General features: G+C 35.7%; 1 protein-coding gene and 1 long non-coding RNA gene across 5 annotated transcripts in view; one reads left to right on the forward strand and one right to left on the reverse strand.

Annotated features, from left to right (window-relative positions):
* LOC309862957 overlaps nt 1-22157 on the forward strand; it is a 98310-nt gene that overhangs the window by 23698 nt on the left and 52455 nt on the right. The gene's annotated exons all lie outside the window — the stretch shown is intronic.
* The window catches only part of LOC309862951 (bifunctional heparan sulfate N-deacetylase/N-sulfotransferase 3), a 177887-nt gene that overhangs the window by 16265 nt on the left and 139465 nt on the right, over nt 1-22157 (reverse strand). For 3 of the 4 annotated variants that reach the window (XM_082727394.1, XM_082727395.1, XM_082727396.1), the window contains exons 7-11: nt 12767-12949; nt 10334-10430; nt 6824-6947; nt 3900-4074; nt 691-861 (exon numbers count right to left, since the gene is read on the reverse strand). In XM_082727394.1, the coding sequence (XP_082583520.1) occupies nt 691-861; nt 3900-4074; nt 6824-6947; nt 10334-10430; nt 12767-12949 (750 nt within the window). The remainder of the gene's footprint in view (nt 1-690; nt 862-3899; nt 4075-6823; nt 6948-10333; nt 10431-12766; nt 12950-22157) is intronic. The other variant, XM_082727397.1, reaches the window with a different exon arrangement.

Genomic DNA, 22157 nt, shown 5'->3' on the forward strand with positions numbered 1-22157 from the left:
ACTAGGTTGTTTTGTGACTATGGGCATCTTCTATAATTGTGGAATCTAACAGGTAGCTATTGAGCATTTAAGACATGGCTAATGTGACTGAGAAACTGACTTCTTAATTTCATGTAATTTTAATACAAATTTAAATAGCCAGATGTGGCAGCAGCTGTCATGCTGGACAGCATATCTAGACATATAGGCATGCACCATGTCTGAGTGACTGGACTGCTTTATGCAATCCAAAATTGGGGCTGAGTTTGTAATCTAGGTTGGTGCCTGGCAAAAGAGAGAAGCAAGGAAGGCAAGAAAAACACATGGGTCATGAAAAATTCAGCAAGATGGTTCAAAGGGAAATAATGGCACTTAATTAAGCAAAACAATATTTGCCTTATTTGGTTAAGAGGTTCTCAAGCTTTACAGGCAGACTAAGAATCAGGGATATGAAGCTTTTGAAGCGCTTTACAATCAGGATGGGCACACGCTAGAAAATGCAGCAGGGAGAATTATCCTGAAATACTTTTAGAAAGAAAATTAAGCAGTTTGTCTACCTCTGCCTAACCAGTATTCTTTGCCACAGTCTTATTTACAACTACAGAGTAAAAGCTAGTAATGTTTTAATGAGTAAAAATTTCCTCTATCCTAGAGGCAAAGTCATCAACTTAATGAGATTGTAACATGATGTAAATTCTTATTGCTCAGTACCTGAAAGGAAGGGAAATAAACAAGCCATCTCTCGATGTGGCTGGCATACCACCCTGGGACCAAACATCTCTTCTGCAAGGCTCTAAGCTCGGAGGGTGCACGGGGCCCAGCTGAGATCACTTCGTAGAAGCTAAACTTCAGAGCTGCAGGGTCTTCATGTGATCGCTGATGCTATGATGAAAAGGTGGATAATTAAACTAACTTGAACCACAGGCATGAATAATTAAAAACCAATCTCTGTGACAGATCTTGAAGCTAAAGGAAGGAGCGACTCACTGCTGGAGAGTTATTTGTTTCGCTATTAATAAAGGATGAAAATGTTTGCTTGGAGCCTCAGGATTTAAAGTTATGATGATGATGAAGACATCTTTTTTGAGAACTTGTTTGGGAGAGGCTGAATTCTTATTGATAGGCCTAGTTAACCAAACTTACTGAGTTTTCCCCCTTAGTGTATGTATCTATTCTGAAAGTAAACTTTTCAAAGTTGCATTAATGCCCCCTTTGCAGCCCATAAGCAAACCATTTGTTATGTGCATTGAATATCCATAACACACAAGCACTCTGCTAGTTCTGCCATATAGTTTTGCTCCATCTAGTAACGCAGTTTTAGATTAGGAAAGCCCTACTGGCTATTTTAAATGGAGAGACTACTGAAAACTCTGACATGTACATTATCTGAAATCCACAGCTTTTATCACATACCACCTAGCATCTAAAAGCCAAGATTATTGTACCTAATGGTAACCTTCCTTTGTGATGAATCAGAATCATTTATTGTACAGAAATGCAGAAAGCAGCAATCCAAATAGGAAAGTGTTTCATAATGGCTCAGGCTGAGGCCCATGGGTTTGAGGAAATCACCTTTTCCCTAAATTGACCAATAAATATTCAGGCTTAGTGGTAGGTTTGTGGATGTTTACCACATCTAGTTGAATAGCAAATTTGCTGCAATTGAGATTCAAATTACTATAGTACAACCACTACTAGACTTTGTTAAAGCCTGCATTTTGCTACTATAGAGTGATTTATTTGTAATATTTAGGACATTTTGTTAGCTTACAGCCTTGAAATCTCCCTTTATGGTAAATTCTCAATTTTTCAGGGGCTAAGCGGTTGCCAAGTTCCAATTTTCTTTTCTCTTTGAGTCAATTAAGGCTTATTTCTCTTTTTCTCTAGATACCTGGTGGAAAAGGTAAAAGACACAGAATCTAATCAGTCATTTTGCAATTTGCTATGTACTGTGATTTAAAAGATGGCTGTAGGAGTTTGGCATCAATGCTTAGTGTGGAGTTGTGGATTTCAGCTTTCCAGGCTGTCTTACTTCCTATTATGCAGATTATTACCAACATGCCTATCTAAGATCCCATCTGTTTTATCATGACCTTTTCCCACCCTGTCCCGGGCACAAAACCTTTCCTGACAATCTGTTTTTCCTTTTCCAATCTGGAAAAACTACTTTTGTTAAATAACAAAAGGACCTGTGCTGAGAAACTTTATTGTCTAATATCCTAGATTGTCATGAATTATCTTTTTGAAATCCTATCAGTGGGAATGGAATAGACTACACTTGTCTGGAAGATCAGAGCTATGTGCATTCACTTTAATACAAAGAGGCAGCCTTATTTCCAACCCAGGTACAGAGATTCAGACAAGGAGTTTTTGGTTTTGTTGTTTTGCTTTTGGTTATTACCTTTGTCATTATGCGGTATCCTTCTTTGTCTCTTTTTGTCTCTTTGTCTCTTGTTTTAAAGTTTATCTTGTCTGATATAAGAAGCATTGCTACCCCAGCTTAATTTTTGCTTTTTGCATGTTAAATGCTTTTCCGTCCCTTCATTTTCAATCTGTATGTGTCTTTAGGTCTGAAGTGACACTCTTGCAGGCAGCATATAGATAGGTCGTGCTTTTTCATCCATTTATCTATTGATTAGAGCACTTCGTCCATTTACATCTAAAGTAATTATCGGTAGGTGTGTACTTATTGCCATTTTATTACTTGTTTTGCGATTGTTTTTGCAATTCTTCTCTGTTCCTTTCATCTCTTGCTGTCTTTCTTTGTGGTTTGATAGCTTTCTCTCTTGTTATGCTTAGATTCCTTTCTCTTTATTTTTTTTGCATATCTGTTACAGGTTTTTGATTTATGGTTACCATTAGGTTCATACGTAACATCTTATGTGTATAGCAGTCTATATTAGGTTGATGGTTGCTTAAGTTTGAGGCCATTTAAAAAACACTAAATTTTTATTCCCCCATCATGTTTTACGGATATGATATCTTACTCTACATCCTTTTATTTTGTGAATCCCTTGACTGATTTTTGTAGGTATAATTGACTTTACTGCTTTCGTGCTTTAACCTCTATATTGGTTTTATGAGTGGTCAACCTACTATCTAAATTGTATATTTTCATTTACCTGTGAATTTTTTCCTTTCATAAGTTTCTTACTCTTGATTATGGCCTTTTCTTTCCATTTTTGAGTGGAATTCCCTTTAATATTTCTTGTAAGGCTGAATTAATGGTGATGAACTCCTTAACTTCTGGTTGTGTGGAAAGCTCTCTCTCCTATTCTGAATGATAAGCTTTCTGGGTAGAGTATTTTTGGTTGTAGGTTTTATTCCTTTTAGTGCTTTGAACATTTCATACAACTTCCTTCTGGCCTGCAAGGTTTCTGCTAAAAAATCAGCCGATTGACTTATGGTGTTTCCCTTGTATGTAACTATTTTCTTTTCTTGCTGCTTCAAAAATTCTCTGTCTATCACTACTTTTTGCCATTTTAATTATTATGTGTCTTGGTGTAGACCTCTTTTTAGAAGCTATACTAGCCTAATAGCAGGTGAGAAGTTTTTGAATACAGGTTTTCACATTTATCTCAACTTTATATTTTCCAAGCAAAAGGGACCCTTACTCTATTTTTCAGTCTATTTTTTTGAAATGTAGATGTGTAGAAGCATAGATATACATACATGTACATGCTATTTTGTTATATTTTCATTTAATTAATATATTTTATTAAATTAATGCAAAATTAATAAAAACTTAAGTAGAAAGTTCGTTTCTCCAGAAACGACGAAAACTCTACCCACTTTTATGCAGATATACAACTAGCAAATCTCTTTTATTGAGACTTGAGGTGGTTGCTATTGCTGTAAAACATCCTCCCTTCTTCATACTCTCCTTCTTACCTGTTAGATTCTGTCTGTATTTTTCTTACCTGATACCAGGAATATGCTCGATCTGAGGGGTCGATGAGGATGGTTATGATCTTGGCTTTGGGCACCAGAGAAGCTGCTCTTTTAGGAGCTTCCTCTGAGTGGAAGTAATTGGCACTCTTTTCAAACAGAAAGTCAGTGGTGACATTAGATGGGACTGGGAAGAAATCCATATACCTGGAAAAGGAATATTTCTCAAAATAAGACTGGTTTATACTCATACTCTTGTGATTATAGATGTCAAAGGTATCCCACAAATTCATTTGTTTCCTAAACAAAAGCACTTTTCTATAAGGCATATGTTCTATATAGTTAGCAAGGGAAAAGTATACAGGATACTAATAATGTATTTTGAGAATGCTTCTCTAAATACATTTTCTTTTTGTTTTGCTTACTATCAGGAAAACAGGTTTGGGAGATAGCAAAAATGTAGATATAGAATGATAGAATTGGACCAATAATCAACCTAACTGTGTAAAATGTATGTAAATGCAGAAATATTTTACAGAGAAAAATGTGAGTGCTCAAACAGAAGGAAAATTTGATCAAAACAGATGATATGTTCATTTCAAAGACATTTAGAAAGGGCTTAGATAATTTTTTTTTTATTTTATCACAAGTGAAATAATTTCCTTTCCACTAATGTGTTGTGCTGTGGTTGTATTCAGCTATAAAATGTTAAAGGGAAGAACACATCTGGGTGTAAATATCACCTATTTGCTTAACCTTTTTCCCATTTAGAACCAATTATATTCTTTAGAGTATTTATAAAAGTTTAAAAAGTATGTGTATTTCCACATGTAAAATCCTATCAAATTTCCCAATATCTGTAAGTGGGCTGAGAATGTAAATCGCCAGCAGTGTGAACACAGGAATACCTGAAGCCTTAAGCACAGATACGTAGGACATAATTGATTTTGTATAATGTCCCATCTGTACAAAAGCTGTCAAACATAAACTAATTCAGCATGTGATACCATATATTTCTGAGGCCCTAAGGCCAAACTCTTAAAGGAAAAAGAGCCTTTTTAGAGAGCATATGCAAATTTAACTTCTAGGGTTTCTTACATTTGATTATAATGGCTTCTTCATCTTCCACTCCCACCCTCTTCAGTTATAAGTCACCAAAACTTTGGGCTACCAAAGCAGTCGCTCAATAATTAATTAAACAAGAGAGAGATTAACATTATGTGATGACTTCTTGATGCAGTATGTTGTTTTCTTTTGCCATCTCACATGTTAAAGCTTCTGGTAAGATTCCAGTTGTTAACATATTGCAAAATTTGGCTGACACATCAAAGTGATGTCTTGAAACCCAGGACAGTAAAGAAATCCTTTTATATTTTCTGGAAATTGCTTTGGTAATATGTCATTCTGGTATCCTTTTACAGGGAAACAGATAAATAAACATTTCTGGAAAGTTTGATCTGCTATCTGTTCTTGTGTATAATCTATTTACAGAAAGTGCCAAATTTTAATATATTTCTTAATTTAGATGCTCACCTTGGTTCCAGGGATGCTAAGGTTATGCCAAGTGTCTAGTGGTATCTTATTTGCTCTAAGCTTGTCTTAGCCATGCTTATTCTGAGAAAGGCTCTGAAAGCCACAAAACAAGGGGATAAAGTACTGAATTTTGGTAACTTAGTTCCTGAAAGTGGTCCCACTTTCTCAGCAGTCCTATCTATAGCTGGAATAGTTTCCGCCTTAAAAACTTTCTCATGCAGTTCTGGATCTTGGACCTATAATGTGTTGATCTGGCCTGGCCCCCAAAGGCTCATGGAAAAAGCAGGGTCCAGTTCTTGTCCAACTACTACATTCCTCTCCATTTTTAAAGCAGTTTTTCATCACTCCCTTTTGTCCTGATGTTAATATAGTTTTATTCTACCATATACAGGCATATATATTTGAGTCACTGGTCAAATAACCACTGAAGTAGTTGATGCTTTCTTAGTTCTCACAGTTGTTATCTAACACCACACAATTAATCAATATCAAGTTCTGTACTGAACTGGCAATGAAGGATATTACAATTAGAATATCTGTAAATCCTAGTAGCTGCTCAAATTATTCTCAACTCATTTCTTTCCTTTTGGACTACACACAAGCAACTCTCGAGGGGGTTGGTACTGATAATATTGAGATCATGCAATCTGACAACAGAAGTTAATATATAACAACTCTTTATGCTAAAATACATGGCAAAATGTTTATGTTTATGCTCTAGAATTATTACAATAATTCCACCCTTTGAAATCACTTTCTGTCTAGAATTTACACCTTTAACAGCAAGACTTAAAGATATATTTTATTATTAACATGTTCATGTGCAACATCTATTCCTACTATATTACTGTATTTTGTATATATTTGACATTTTAACTTTAACTCTTTTCCTCAGATCGTTGATATATTTCCAATTTCAATTCAAAGACCAAAGATTAAATTTTGTATATTATTGATAGTTTTTTCGTTTTCATTACTTATGAAATATATACACATTTCTAGTTCTAGTTGTTTATTTACCTTTTATGACAAAGCAAAATAGAAAATTATGTACGTGGACTGTAGCCTCACCGTAATGCAAAGCATTCAAGAAGAGAAAGCTATGAAAGTGTTTTCTTAAGAGTAGAGAGGAACGAAATTCCTGGGTCTTATGGTATTTCTCTGACTTTATAATTACCATCCAAGATAATTAATGCAAATTGAAATTACATATGGGCCCCTTGAGGTGACAAGTCCCTTAATAAACTGAGAAAAGTTTCTTATGAATAATTTCTGTGCTTCTTGATTTTATTCAATCCATTTCCAAGGCACAGAGGATAACTTTTATTTGTGGTTACAAACTTATATGTTTATAAATATTAGCACTAATTTTAACTGTGCACAGTACATATACTTTTAGATTTATACTAATAACCCATCTTACCAATCAATCCCCCTGTGGTAGTTATTTCTATTAAAGAACTGTACCTCCTCAAAGGTTTTTGGGCTGGGGGAGTTACTAAAGATGGAAGGATGCATAACCAGGAACAAATACAAAGCAGTGGTTCCTGAAAAGACAATAGAGATTTAGAAATTAATGAAATGAAAATAAAGTTTCCTATTACTAGCATTTCAAAGTCATTAATAAACTAAGTATTGTAATGATCCAAACAGATACTTATTAGTACTCCTTGAGTTAAACTGAATAGATAACCAGCATTTTAAAAGAAGCAACTTCTAAAAAACTGGAGATAAGTATATTGTGAGGAGAAGAGGCCCATTGTGGGGACTGTTTGACTGCATCTGTGTCACTGATTTGGTTTGTGACTTTGGCTTTTTGCTTCTCTTTGTCTTAGCTTTATCAGTGGAAAATCACCTCCCTTGCTCATTTCATAGGCTTTCTCTGAAGATGAAATGACATTTTGTGCCTGAAGATATTTCGATTTTAATCAAGAATTATATAAGTGAAAGATCCCATTGTCTCATATAAGATATTACATCACCAAAACCAGTACTTGGGTTCTATAAAGTTCTTCTAGAGGCCCAAGAAAGCTTATTAAATTTGAGACAGAGTTTAAACTTTGACCAGGTCTGTTTAAATTTGAATGTACTTACCTATATAAAAAATGGTGTCAAAAATAGTTTTTTTTTAAAAAATTGTCCTTTCCTAGTGACATAACTTACAAAATCTGCACTTTTGGAAAGAGAATGGCCTATCACAGGTGTCCATATAGATTTGTGACTATTGGGAATCAAAGGTGTGATTTTTTTCAAAATGAGCAGTGTTATAAACTGTAGAATTAGTATATTAGAGCCTAAATTATGAGTTAAAGGGCATAGTTTAGATTGCATAAGAAAAAGTGAGGCAATCTGAGTTGTTTCCCTAAAACTTAATCAGGTGCTTGTAATTATAACTATATTTATAAAATCACAATATAAAAATATTTCTGGTCCAGGTATTTAGGATTCTCAAGATCCTAGTTTCTACTTCTCTGCTCTAATATGATTTACATTATTATGCAGTCTGAGGGAGTGGGACCTGTTAATTATATTCCAGGTCAATAGCTAGCAATGGTCTTTGGACATTTATTTTTTAAAATTGTATTAAATCAAGTTGTTTGCTTTTAATGGCATGACCAGGATCAATAAGCAAACTGAAAAAATATTACACGGTCAGTAAAAGTCATAATGTAATGTATCAGTGGCCAAAAAATTGTTAGATTGTGGTTTCTGAATTCTTTCTTTACCTTCTCACATCCTTGGGTCTGAATAAACTGTCTGGTGTGTGTGTGTATGTATGTATGTGTGTTTGAATGTATATAATGTATGCATGTGTATAAAACAACCACCTAATCATAGACACACCCATTCAAATAACCATCCATAAATCTTGTTTTATTTTTTGTCAGTTTCAACACTAAAAATATTTGAATGTGCAGAATTCTATGCACAAATTTCTATGCAAAATTATTCAGAAAAATGCCTTTGCTAAAAACTGAAGTTAAAATGAATCTTTTTTATTTTTATGAAACTGATCAGAAGATGTTTCTCCACTTAAAATATCAATTTCATAAAATATTGCTATACATAGTAACATGGATGAATCTCAAAAGCATTATCTTAAGTGAAAGAAGTCAAAAACAAAGGATTGTACATTTAATGCTTCCATTTATATGAAAGTCTGGAAAAGGCAAAACTGTAGTAGCCAAAAGTAGTTTCCTGTGACTGAGGATGGGGAGGCGCATTGACTACAAAGCATGTGAATGGAGAAACCTTTTAGGGAGACAGAAGTGTTTTTTTTTGTTGTTGTTGTTGTTGTTTGTTTGTTTTTGAGATAGAAGTGTCAGTGTTGTGGTGGTTATACAACTGTGCATGATTGTCAAAATTCATAAAAATTTGCACTAAAATCGGTGAATTTTTTTACATGTAAATTATACCACTACAAAACTGGGGAAAATTTAGTTTCTATAAAAAGGAGATAAAAATTTTTCTTCCAAAGTTAAATGTCATATACAATTGTAACTAAACATTTGGAAATCCAACTGAGTTTAAGATGGCAAATAATGGTTTTGTCATCTATCCCTGATTTTAAAATGTCTGCACATCTAGCAGGAAACAAGAGGATGCACTTCCTAGGGACTTTCTGAAGTGAATTTGATATGCCAAGCTTCAGAGAGATGTGATCAGTAATTACAGTGGGAGTTCCTGAAGAGATTTCAGTTTAAATGTTTTTCTAGTTGTCTCTTGACTTTAAATAGATACAGACAAATAAATAAGGATGAGAAGAGTTTTTTTTTGTTTGTTTGTTTTTTAGGATTATGGTGTATTCTTTTTTTTTTTTTTTAAGATTTCATTTATTTTATTTGACAGACAGAGATTACAAAAAGGCAGAGAGGCAGGCAGAGAGAGAGAGAGAGGAGGAAGCAGGCTCCCTGCTGAGCAGAGAGCCCCATGCGGGACTGGATCCCAGGACCCTGAGATCATGACCTGAGCCGAAGGCAGCGGCTTAACCCACTGAGCCACACAGGCGCCCCGATAAGAGGTTTTTTTTTTTTTTTTAATCACATTTATTATTGTTTTCAAATTGATATTGGCAAATGGGACCAAGAGAAAATGAATAGGCTAAACTTTCTGTGTACATTACATAAAATCTTCCCTAGTTATTTTTGGACAAATGAGGAAATGGTAGGTATTCCCCTCAGAAAGACATATGGCTGAAATGGCTGTTTTCTGTGAAGCCAGAATCCAAGAACCCCAAATAATTTATCATACAGGATACAGCATGGATGTCTGGCATTTTAAAGTTTCCACTGGGCTTCATTTTAATACCGATTCTTAAAGAAACAAGAAGTTTATGGAGAAAAAATTGCATGCCAATTTAAGAAAAGGTGCAAAAGATTTCTCCTGGGTGTGAGTAAATACCTTTGGTTAGCACAAAGTTTTGTTTATGTCTGGAATTCTGCTTGTCAAACATCCTTTAGATTTTTAGAAAACAGTCATCTCTGCAAAAAATAATTTAGAAATAAACTACATCAGGAAGATGGCAGAAAGAGGCTGATTTTCTGGAAGGGATTGATTATAAAGAGTTGTAGATACTTATATGTATCTGCCTTGACTTTTGATGAATTCCTCTAGATGTGATTCATTTTGATTTTAGAAATGTTAGCAACAACACCTTTCAATTTAGGTCTTAGGAAAAAAATTAACATTTGCTGTCAAACTGACTGTTAAACATCCAAACCACATGACACTTATTTTAATCATTTTCACTTAAAAAAATTCCTTTACAAGCATTTAAGTACATTATCAAGCTAAACAGATTATATCAGAGAACAAAATGTGTTATTCATTCATCAGTACTTATAAGAATTTTGAAAACACATTGTGACTTGAACTCACTGTCTAGTCATTGGGAGTTTTGCACTGTTTGGTAATCATAACAAAAAGCTCTCACCAGTTTTCTGGGGTCCTATTACCAAGAATTTTGGTAAGCGATCACAGGTTTTTTCTTTTGACCAAATGTCTCTGTGGCGTTTGTCATCACAAGGATTCTAAATGGGAGAAGAATATAGAGATGTATTTTTTTGGTGAATGTCCAATGTGTGCTAAGAGTTTCAACTTTTTCTTTTTTTTTAAGATTTTATTTATTTATTTGACAGAGATCACACGTAGGCAGAGAGGTAGGCAGAGAGAGAGGGAAGCAGGTTCCCCGCTGAGCAGAGAGCCTGATGTGGGGCTCGATGCCAGGATCCTGAGACCATGACCTGAGCTGAAGGCAGAGGCTTAACCACTGAGCCACCCAGGTGCTCCGAGTTTCAACTATTTTTTAAAAAAAAGATGTACTTATTTATGTTAGCGAGAGAAACAGGGAGTGAGTAGGGGGAGGGGTAGAGGAAGAGGGAGAGAGAGAATCTTAAGCAGACTCTCTGCTGAGTGCGGAGCCCAAGGAGGGACTCGATCTAATGACCCTGAGATCATGACCAGAGCTGGAATGAAGAGTCAGATGCTCAACCAAGTGAGCCATCAGGTGCCCTGAGTTATTCAACTCCTGTCCTTAAAGAGATATTCCAGGAAACAGAGTCATGGTCATGTGTCTTCTTTTAAATGAAGGCCTTGAAGCGGCATCAGGGAAGCTTTCAAGTAACTCCTTTCCATCCTGAAGTTGAGTTTCTACTGAGGTGTTGGGGGAGAGGAGACATTTCCACTGTGGGTAACAGCCTCCTAGCACTGAGGATTTAATATTTCTTCTGCTTTTGGCAGTTCTATGTCTTAATTGTGTGTGTGTATGTTTTAAATCATGAGCCCCAACACAGTGCTGGGCAGAGATTGTGCTTCCTGCTAACACGAAGGAAGGTACCCTCTTGCCATTCAATAAATAACTGAAATACAAGGTGTAAGGTTTTTATTCTGAGTAACTTTGAGTTATCTTGCTGCGCTTCAAAGAGGTACCCATCTGGGCATAATAAAACTATTTAAAGAGAGAGCAAAACACTTTTCAGTTGCCTTCAGAGGTTGGTAATTGTGTATAAAACTATAATTTTATGGATTATAATCCTAAAAAGCACCAGATTTTGGCAAAAAGGGTAAAATGAAGGTGAATTACCACCTCAGGGACCTGCTTTTGGTGTATAGTACCTGAACCAAAACGACTATATAAAATGGATCTAGTACATCCTTAATTTAGTACATCCTTAATTTCAACCACAAAGCACACATTATGTGAAGAATTGAAGTACCCTTTAATACTATTTCAGATATAGCAATCAGGACAGTTCTCTATTTCTATTAATATTACGGATATATGTAGTTAAATAAACTCTTTGGTTATTTACAATAAGCAACAGATTAGTTAAGACTAAAGTGAGGGTGTTCTTTTTGGCTGCTGTTCTGGAAAAAAAAAAGAGTTGTTTCAAACCTGTCACCTCATAATGATTTCAGTTTAAAAATAAGGTATTGAGGTGCCTAGGTGGCTCAGTCTTTTAAGCACCTGCCTTCAGCTCAGGTCATGATCTTGGGGTCTTGGGATGGAGCCCCGTGTTGGGTCCCTGCTCAGTGGGGAGTCTGCTTCTTCCTCTCTCTCTGCTCCTCCCCTTGCTCATGTTCTCTCTTTCTCTCAAATAAATAAAATTTTTAAGAAAAAAAAAAAGTGTTAAATCCGCAGGAAAATTGCATGTCTTTCCAGTGGCTAACATTTGGTGATATTTTATAGTGGTTAAGAAAAAAAGACATGTGTTCTAGCAACTGCAAAGTAATATGTACTGATAATTCCACAAGCATCAACTTCCACATTCTAAAATGTATAGTTAAGTCTCCTGGAGTATCTGTTTGTGGTCAGGCAGCAATCAGATAGATTACATTCAAAGCTGAATGAGCTGAGTATATAGTTCAAAGTTTACTGTGACTTCAGTCTGTGAAATTTACTTAGTTCCACTTCTGATGATTGTTATTATCATCAGCTCTGTTGGTAACTCTCTAGTAACTCAATAACTCTTGTTTAGAAGAGTGATTAAGAGCACAGCCTCTGGAGCCAGATGGCCTGGAACTTGCCTAGAATCCAACCTGTTTACCACTCTTCTTCTCTTTTTAGCAGATTGCAATCTGCAGATTGATCCCTCACTCCTGACTGAAAACACTGCATCTATGAAACCCTTAGTGGAGGTTTCAGAATTTCATAATTCCTAATGGGCAGAGGGACAGAATTTTGCCCACTATGAAGCAATAATGTAAGACTGCAATTCAGGAAGAAATCGACTAACATTTCCAAAATGCATTATTTTTTTCCCCCCAAATGCCTTTACTTTTCAGATTTGGATTATCTCATTGAACTCTAAGATATGTTTATGTTTATGGGATTAATTAATTATACCAATTATTGAAACCATGTTACCTGCCAGAGAGGGTCTTTTTGATCAGGAAAGAGCTCAAAATACTTGTGAGCCAGCTGCGCTGGGGGCAGGGTCTGAAGTCGCAAGTTGGTCCAGCTCTGCACGAAGTTGGCCAGATTAACAAATGTATATAGTCCCAGGCGGTCATTCCCATAGTTGGACAGATGTGTCATGAAAATGCTGATCTGAAAAAGGCAAATGACTTCAGTGTAAACACGAGTTATTTTAACCCTAGGGGGCAGCGCAATCATAGCAATGCTAGTTTTTTTTCATGTTGTATTTCTGAATTGTGGGCATATCCCAGATACTCTCATTATATTAATGCACATTAGAGGATGTGTTATTAATAAGACTTGGTGAACACTTTTTTTGAGATTTTAATATATTTCATAACAACAACAACAACAACAATCAAAACAAGTCCAACTGCCATATATCCATGTTGGTGCAATTACTTTGATGCTGAATAGCATCCTAGATGCTCACACATAATTGCTTCATTATATCAGTGACCTAATTTGTGGCAGCAGAATCCCAAGAGATTGGCATTTTATAATTTCAATCTACTTAATTTGGCTTATAAGGTAGTATTTCCCGTTAAAGAATATAAGTAATCAGAGTATCACCATTAGTAGCATGAACTGAATATCGTCTGATTTGTATTTATTAGAGGCCACAATAACACAAGACTAGGGACTGAATTTTTCCTAAAATAAGTATTAACTATTTTCCATCAATAACACTCTCAAACCCATTTATTGGGTCTCTTATTTCGAATATCAGATACCTCCTTTAAGACAAGTATTCAGTGTTTAGCTAGATAAAATCAACTCTTCCTATGAAAGCAGCTGACCTAGATTGAATTCATGCACTGAAAACAAAATCACAGCATTTTCTTCATAATAAAATAAATTTAAATTCTACAGGTTTGATTAAATTGGTCTAGAATGTAGAATGGGCTTTTTGAAGCTATTGCTTCAAGTGAATGCAAATAGTTTTTGTTGGTGAACTGTTGACAAATGGAAATAATTCTGCATGAGATTTTCTATGGCAAAGAAACCACTGTCCCATTTATGCTGCTATAAAAAAGATCATAAAAATAATTCATGTGATAATAGTACTTTCCTAAAATATATAATGTCGTGTGAATTAATAGTAATAATAGTTATTATAATCATTATAATAATGAATATAATAGGTTCATTCATTAGAGACTGAAAGAAATGTTCAAGGAAATTTATTGAGGTAAAGTAGGAGAGATGAGAGAATGGTTACATTAAGATTTGATACAATGAATCAGAAAAAATCTAATTACAACTATGAATAAGAGGAAACAGCGATATCCTTTATTCTATAGAATAAGTCCTGTTGGCTTTTATATGAAAAGCTTCAACTGTGATCAAGAATATTGAACTGTATTTCTATTCACTCTGCCTGAACATATTTTAAGTCCTAGAACTTTCAACAAATAAAATACGTTGAGAGTGACTTTAAATAGCTACCAGGGAACTGATGCAGTCATGGAATTGATAAACAAGACTTTTACTATATTGGGTATTTCTGAAAAATGAGACTTCTAAAATTTAACCTTCTGTTTATTTTTATAGTAGCTTCAGTTCTATGTGTTGTTCCCCTTTCCTTTCTTCTCCAAAATTTATCAAAAAATCACCTGTTGAGAGACTCAAGACAATCATGTTACATTTGAAAATTCCTTTCTAATGTCTGTTAGAGGCAGTCTTTCATCATTTGTTTGTTTGTTTATTTATTTATTTATTTGACACAGAGAGAGAGAGAGAGAGAGAGCACACAAGCAGGCAGAGAGGCAGGCAGAGAGAGGGAGGAAGCAGGCTCCCTGCGGAACAGAGAGCCCGATGTGGGGCTCGATCCCAGGACCCTGAGATCATGACCTGAGCCGAAGGCAGAGGCTTAACCCACTGAGTCACCCAGGCGCCCCCATCATTTGTTTTATATGCCACATTTTTCAAGTAGCTCAACAACAACAGCAGAGTACTTCAAGTTGCTTATTAAATGAAAAAATGTTAACACAATGTAATATGTATATATATATATAAATTAATCTACTTATCCACTGGTTTATATTTCTTGCTTTATTTGTGAGAAATTTATCAATTCATCTATGTGTCTCTATTTTCACTTGAATAGCATCTGCATTGGGCATAAAATGGGATATGTGGAGATACTGTGTGACTTTGTGATACTAACACATTTGAACTCTCTTTGAATTTACATTTCAACCCCGAAAACATTTTACTCTGACATTTAAAGCAGAGTGTCACTGTTTTACCTATATGAGTATAGAAAGTAAAAAATGCTACTCCGTCTACTAAAGACAGAGGCACTCCAGAATGAGCTGTGAGCTAGTTAATGACAATGCTTTTGATGAAAGTTAACCTGATTAGAAAAAATTAAGGTAATACTTTTAAGGTGTTGAACTTAATCCTGTAAAAGAAAAGCTACTTAGCTGCTAGCCATGGAACCTTCCCCAGGTTTTCAGCTCTTCTTTTGTATATCTCATTAACATAATGCAAAGTGCATCATTAGCAAAAGGACTGTTTCAATGTGATGGTTTTGTAGTATGTGTTACCTCAAGACATTTTCAGACTTTGAACTCAAGCCTGGGATTGTTTTGTTTTTCTAAGAAATACAGGGTCACGGAGGGAATATAATTGGTCAGAACATAAAATAACTTCTTTTTAAATAGTGTGTCTGTAGGGTGTGTGTGTGTGTGTGTGTGTGTGAGTGTGTATCACAATATTCTCTCTACACATGGAATATTCTATCTCTCTTGCTGAACATGTAACCTCTCCAAGTTTTCTTTATTAATTTTTAGTTAGGAAGGTATGCACTACAAACAACAGGACTAGTGAGAACAGATGTGTAATGACAATATTTTGGTAAAGTAATTAGTTTGTTTTCCAGACAGTATTTCTTTCTTACTCTTGTTCTGACCTATGACAACTGTAATGTCGCTTTATTTCTTGGCAATAGTTTCTGCTGGAATAGAAACAAGGAAGCTTGAAAGGGTTACCAGTTCAGGGAAAATAGATACTAATCATTCCCTAGGGAGGATGCCTTTATAATTTTTGAGTGCTTCAGAACTAAGGATTTGTTTGTCTTTTTAAAAAGTGTAAATGTATCAAAATAAATTATCTTTATCCAACATGTAGAATCTAATAAGAAAGAAAATGTCATGAAGTTACAACTGCATTTCTACAACAGTTTTTCTTTCATGCATACTATAAGTAATTGTTACCAAAAGGACTAATTAGCTGCTTAAAACTCAAATCATTGGAAACTCTGGAAAAGGTATAAATTTTGTTTAACAGTTGAAAACATTCTTTCTAGCCTGATAGACACAGACATGTTTAACAACATACTCACTATGATTATTTTTCTGTAAAAAGCAAAAGCTAAATGCCAAATAGCATATACAGTGGTATTTATGGAAGAGGAAGCAGATTATCATTTGTCAAAGTGTGGCTAAGAGAAAGGTGTGGGCAGCTTTATCTCACTTTCTAGCCTCAACCATATGAATCTAGTTAGTTCCAGGTATTGGAGATGCATGAATCACTACCAAGAAGAATAAGGAGCAAAACATGTGTCCTGGTGTAAAAGCAGTTGACAGCACAGTAATCTGTTTCTTTTGAGGTCAAGGGGAGGGGAGAGGAAATAGGGTTGTAAAAAAGTGTGTTACTTCTAATATTTATTATAAACCATGCCATTTATGACCAAAACCACAAACATTTTTCTTATCCTACTGCTAGAAATGCTCTGCTGGGTCTGGGTGTGAAAATATAAATATGTGATGCCCATTCTTGTAAGTAGTATTTGTGGAAAAATGCAGAATTCAAAAGGCACAGAAGAATTTACAGTGAAAAATGTCTGCCTCCCACTTCTGTCCTTCAGCCAAGCAGTTTTGTTTGGGTATTCTTCCAGTTGAGCAAAGAATCAAAAGCCTGAACATATATAACAGATCCCATAGGCAGTTTATAAAAGTTCAGGTCACCAGACCTTACACTCAGTGATTCTGATTTGCTAGATCTGGAAGATGCCCTGGTACCTGCATTTTATTTTATTTTATTTTAATTTTTTAAAAATATTTTTTTTATTTATTTGACAGAGATCACAAGTAGGCAGAGAGGCAGGCAGAGAGAGAGGATGGGAAGGAGGCTCCCTGCTGAGCAAAGAGCCCCATGCAGGGCTCAATGCAGGGCTCGATCCCAGGACCCTGAGATCATGACCCGAGCTGAAGGCAGAGGCTTAACCCACTGAACCACCCAGGCGCCCCTGGTACCTGCATTTTTTTAGATCATTCCCATTGTCTTGATGCAGGTACCACTGAAATATAATTTGAGGAAAACTGGCCAGACCCATTGTTTTTTCTCATAGAAAAGATCCCATTTGCCAAAAGCCATTGTCTTTTTGTAGTTTGTTTTGAATACATTTTAAAAACAGACGTGTCCTGTTAAGTCCATAAGTGTATTTTGATGTCCTAGCCTCAGAACTATCCCTAGCACAAAGAACGTGATAAGTACTCTTGGCCTGCCTTTTGAGGGTTTCTGTACTGCTGACATATGTATGTAGATGCACAGAAAGCTGATTAAAAAGAAGAGAGAGAGAGGGAGATCTGGCCCATATAGACATGTGCAACTGGTTCCTAATTCCCCTTCAATCCTATGTTTATTATTATTACTATTACTTTTTTTTTTTAAGATTTTATTTATTTATTTGACAGACAGAGATCACAAGCAGGCAGAGAGGCAGGCAGAGAGAGAGAGAGGAGGAAGCCGGCTCCCTGCTGAGCAGAGAGCCTGATGTGGTGCTCAATCCCAAGACCCTGGGATCATGACCAGAGCCTAAGGCAGAGGCTTTAACCCACTGAGCCACCCAGGCACCCCTATTACTATTATTTTTTAACCAAAGCAAAATTTTTCTCCATTTCCACATGTACTTCTCAGATTCGTTTTTTTAAATTTTTTTTTTATTTATTTTCAGCATAACAGTATTCATTATTTTTTTCACCACACCCAGTGCTCAGATTCTTATTACCTTATCACGTCTCCATTGAAAAGACTGATTTGCATATTTATTTTTACTTTTTTCATGGCATTTAAAATGTGTGGCAGAGGACAAACATACAGTAATTCTTTGGAGAGAAAAAAGGAAAACAGTTTATATTTATGAAGTAGTAATCAAACTCTGGGAGTCCATTTTTACTATCATGAAAATATATGAGTTCCACCATGGGCAAGATTGCCCTCCATTACATAAGCACATGTCTTTCTGGAAAATAAATAAATAAAAAAAATCTGGATTAGAAGGCTATTCTAATGATGGTTTGAACCCACAAATAGTTCCTCATTGCCTTCTGAATTAAATAAAATTCAGGATGTCATCCTTAGTGATGACATCGTTCCAGGTGACCTTTACAATCTTCTCTTGTATCCTGGTTCTGTTCCTCAGGCACCAGTCAGCTTGCCTTGCTTACTCCCTGCCGGTGCTTCCTGGTCTTGCCTACATCTTGGCTGACCTCCACGACTTTGTTTATGCAGTTTCTTCTGTCTGCACTTTTCTACCTATCTCAATTCTATATATATATCCTGCTTCAATTCTATATATATATATATGTAGATATAGATATAGATATATCAATTCTATAGATATATCTATCTATATATATATCTCTACGTCTTCAGATCTCTCCAAGCAAATTCAGTCTTTTAACAAAATGAGCTCCAGAGCACCACTGTTAGGTCTTTCCAACATTTTCTTACTCTGGCTTGTATTATCCTTTTTAAAAAATTATTGCTTTATTTGTGTCTAGATTGCTAACTTCCCTGGGGCTGACACAGCGCCATTTCAACTTTATTCTCTGAACTACTTGTGATATTTGGCATGTGCCTTGAGTTGGCACCACTTGTCTCATTTGTAAGGTGGGGAAAATCTAGGGTTAGTTGTTTTTTCAGTGCCATTCGTTCTGGTAAATCCTTAGCACCATTCAAATTGTGGCCTTCTTAATGATTGATTCTCACCTCTTCTAACTTTATCCCTGTTTACCTGTAGTCCTCTGCCCGAATCCTGCCTAGTCTTCACTTACTCTACCACCCTCCTGCTTCTGTTTCCTGTGAAACTTCCTTTGTAAATAAACTAGATCTTTTAGGCCTTTGACTTTGGCCTGCACAGTGGTTAAGACAAACCACAGAGGCTCTTAACTCTAGGAAACAAAGTGATGGTTGCTTGAGGGGAGATGGGTGGGGGGTTGGGGTAACTGGGTGATGGGCATTAAGGAGGGTGCTTGAAGGAATGAACACTGGGTGTTTTATGTAAGTGATGAATCCCTAAATTCTACCTCTGAAACTAATGATACACTCTATGTTAACTAAATATAATTTAAATAAAAAATGTATAAAACAATAAATAAAAATGCCCAATTTTCATTTAAAAAATGGGTCCTGCTACCTACTGGTTTGTTGATTTTTAATTTACTCGTCTAAAAGAAAAAAAAAAGATATAAAAAAGTAACTACCTCACTGTGTTGTTTTGTTAATTGAATTCAATAAAACAAAACATTTAAAGAACTGCTTGACACATAGTAATTGCTTAATAAATTATAGCTATTTATTGTTGTTATTGTCCATATATTATTAGTATTTTGGAGGAATACCATTTCTCACTTATAGCTTCCTTCCAGCGGTTCATCAACCTTATCTATATCTCTAGGATCTTAATTCTCTCGTTTTTTTCTGCATCTCTCAGGGTCCATCTGATCACTTGCTCTAGCAGGCAGGATTCTGTGGTGAACAATTAGAACTTGTCTCCTACTATCACATTCAGATATCCCAAATCATCTTTTTGCGTGAGACTTTATATCAATTTTTCATTCAGTTCTTTCAGTTTCCACATTCCACGTATGGATTGTTCAGCACACTAGAGAAAAGAACACATAATGTTTCAGGACACACCTCATGCCCAATCTCAGTGATGCCTCCATACTCCTGGAGATTCTTTTTTTTTTTTTTTTTTTTAAGATTTTATTTATTTATTTGACAGAGAGATCACAAGTAGGCAGAGAGGCAGGCAGAGAGAGGAAGGGAAGCAGGCTCTCCGCCGAGCAGAGAGCCCGATGCGGGGCTCGATCCCAGAACCCCAGGATCATGACCTGAGCTGAAGGCAGAGGCTTTAACCCACTGAGCCACCCAGGCGCCCCACTCCTGGAGATTCTTACTCAAGATCTTCAGTTCCCTTCAGCGGCTCCTTCAATCTTCCCTCCTGCCCTTGAGGCCTTCCGTTTCACCTCCACTCTCCTCAACCTTCCTAGGTATCCCTCGCATGATCAGCTGGGAGTAATGGTCATCAGGCAGGAGCTCTTTCAACTTTCTAGTGCCCTTAACAGACATTTGTCCTTTTCCCCCAGTTTTATTGAGAAATAACTGGCATACATTATTGTGTAAGTTTGAGGAGGACAGCGTGATGGCTTGATTACATATATTGTGATATGATTACCACAGGAGGTTCAGCTAACACCCATCTTCTCTTATAGATACAATAAAAAGAAAAGAAAGAGGAAACGAATGAATGGAAGAGTTTTTTCTTGTGATGAGAAACTGAGGATTTACTCTCTTAAAATTTTATTTACCATCCAGCAGTGTTAGCTCTAGTCACCATGTACTTTACATGCTTAACACTTATTTATTTTATAACTGGACGTCTGTACTTCTTGACAATCTTTCTCTAGTTCCCACTCCTCCCACTCCTTGCCTTTGGTACTCTGGTAACTACAAGTTTGATCTTTTTATTTATTTTTTTTCTATGAGTTTGTTTTTCTTTTTAGATTCCACATATAGGTGAGATCAGACTGCATTTGTCTTTGACTGACTCATTTCACTTAACCTAATGCCTTTAACATCCATCCCTGTTGTCACAAGTATTAAGATTTCCCCTTTTTTGTGGCTGAATAATATTCCAGTGAGTTTGTGTGTATCACGACTTCTTTATCCATTTGTCCATCAGTATATACTTAGGTTGTTCCCATGCCTTGGCTATTGTAAATACTGCTGCCATGAATATGGAGGTACAGATACCTTTTTGAGTTAATGTTTCATATATTCCCAGAAGTGGAGTTGCTAGACTATAAAAATTAAAGACTGTCTTTAATTTTTTGAGGATTCTTCATACTGTTTTCCACAGTGGTTATATAAATTTACAATTTACACAGGGGTTCCCTTTTCTCCACATCTATGCCAGCATTTCCTATGGCTTATTCTTTTGATGATGGCCATTCTAACAGGTATGAGGTGATAGCTTTTGGTGGCTTTGACTTGCTTTTCCCTAATAACTAGTGATGTTGGCATCTTTTTGTGTACCCATGCCTTTCATATGTCTTCTTTGGAAAAATGTCTATTCAGACCCTTTGCCCATTTTAAGTTATTTTTATTTGTTGTTTGTTTTTCTTTTCTTTTTTATATTTATTTTCTATTGAGTTGTGTGAGTTCTTTAAATGTTTTGAATATTGACTCCTTATTAGTTATATAGTTTGCAAATATTTTTTCCCATTCTGTAGGTTGTCTGTTCCTCTTTTGATGGTTTCTTTTGCTGTGCAGAAGCTTTTTAGTTTGATATAGTCCCATTAGTTTATTTTTGATTTTGTTGCTTGTGCTTTAGGTGTCCTATCCAAAAAAACATTACTGTGACCGATGTCAAGGAATTTTGTTCCTCTGTTTTCTTCCAGGTCTTACATTTTAAGGCTTAAACCATTTTGGGTTAATTTTTGTGAATGGTGTAAGAAATAGGTTCACTTTCATTCTTTTACATGTGAATATTCAATTATCCCAACATCATTTTTTGAAGAGACTCTCTTGTCTCCACTGAGTATTCTTAGCTCCCTTGTCAAATATTAGTGGACTGACTATGCTTGGCTTTGTTTCTGGGCTCTCTATTCTATTTTGTTACTCTCTTTGCCTGTTTTTATGCCAGTACCATACTGTGTTCATGCCCATAGCTTTATAGTACAGCCTGAAATCAGGAAGTATGATACTTCCTGCTTTGTTCTTCTTTCTCAGGGTTTTCTTTGGCTATTTAGGGGCTTTGTTCCCAATAAATTTCAGAGATTTTATTCTACTTCTATAAAAAATGGCATTGAGGCCACGATTGCCAAACTATGGAAAGAGCCAAGATGCCTTTCAGCAGATGAATGGACAAAGAAGATATGGTCCATATATTCAATATTCATATATTCAATGAATATTCACATATTGAATGGAATATTATGCCTTCATCAGAAAGGATGAATACCCAACATCTGTATCAACATGGATGGGAGATTATGCTGAGTGAAATAAGTCAAACAGAGAGAGTCAATTACCAGATGGTTTC

The sequence above is a fragment of the Mustela nivalis genome, assembly GCF_964662115.1.
Source record: "Mustela nivalis genome assembly, chromosome: 4".
Taxonomy (NCBI): Eukaryota; Metazoa; Chordata; class Mammalia; order Carnivora; family Mustelidae; genus Mustela; species Mustela nivalis.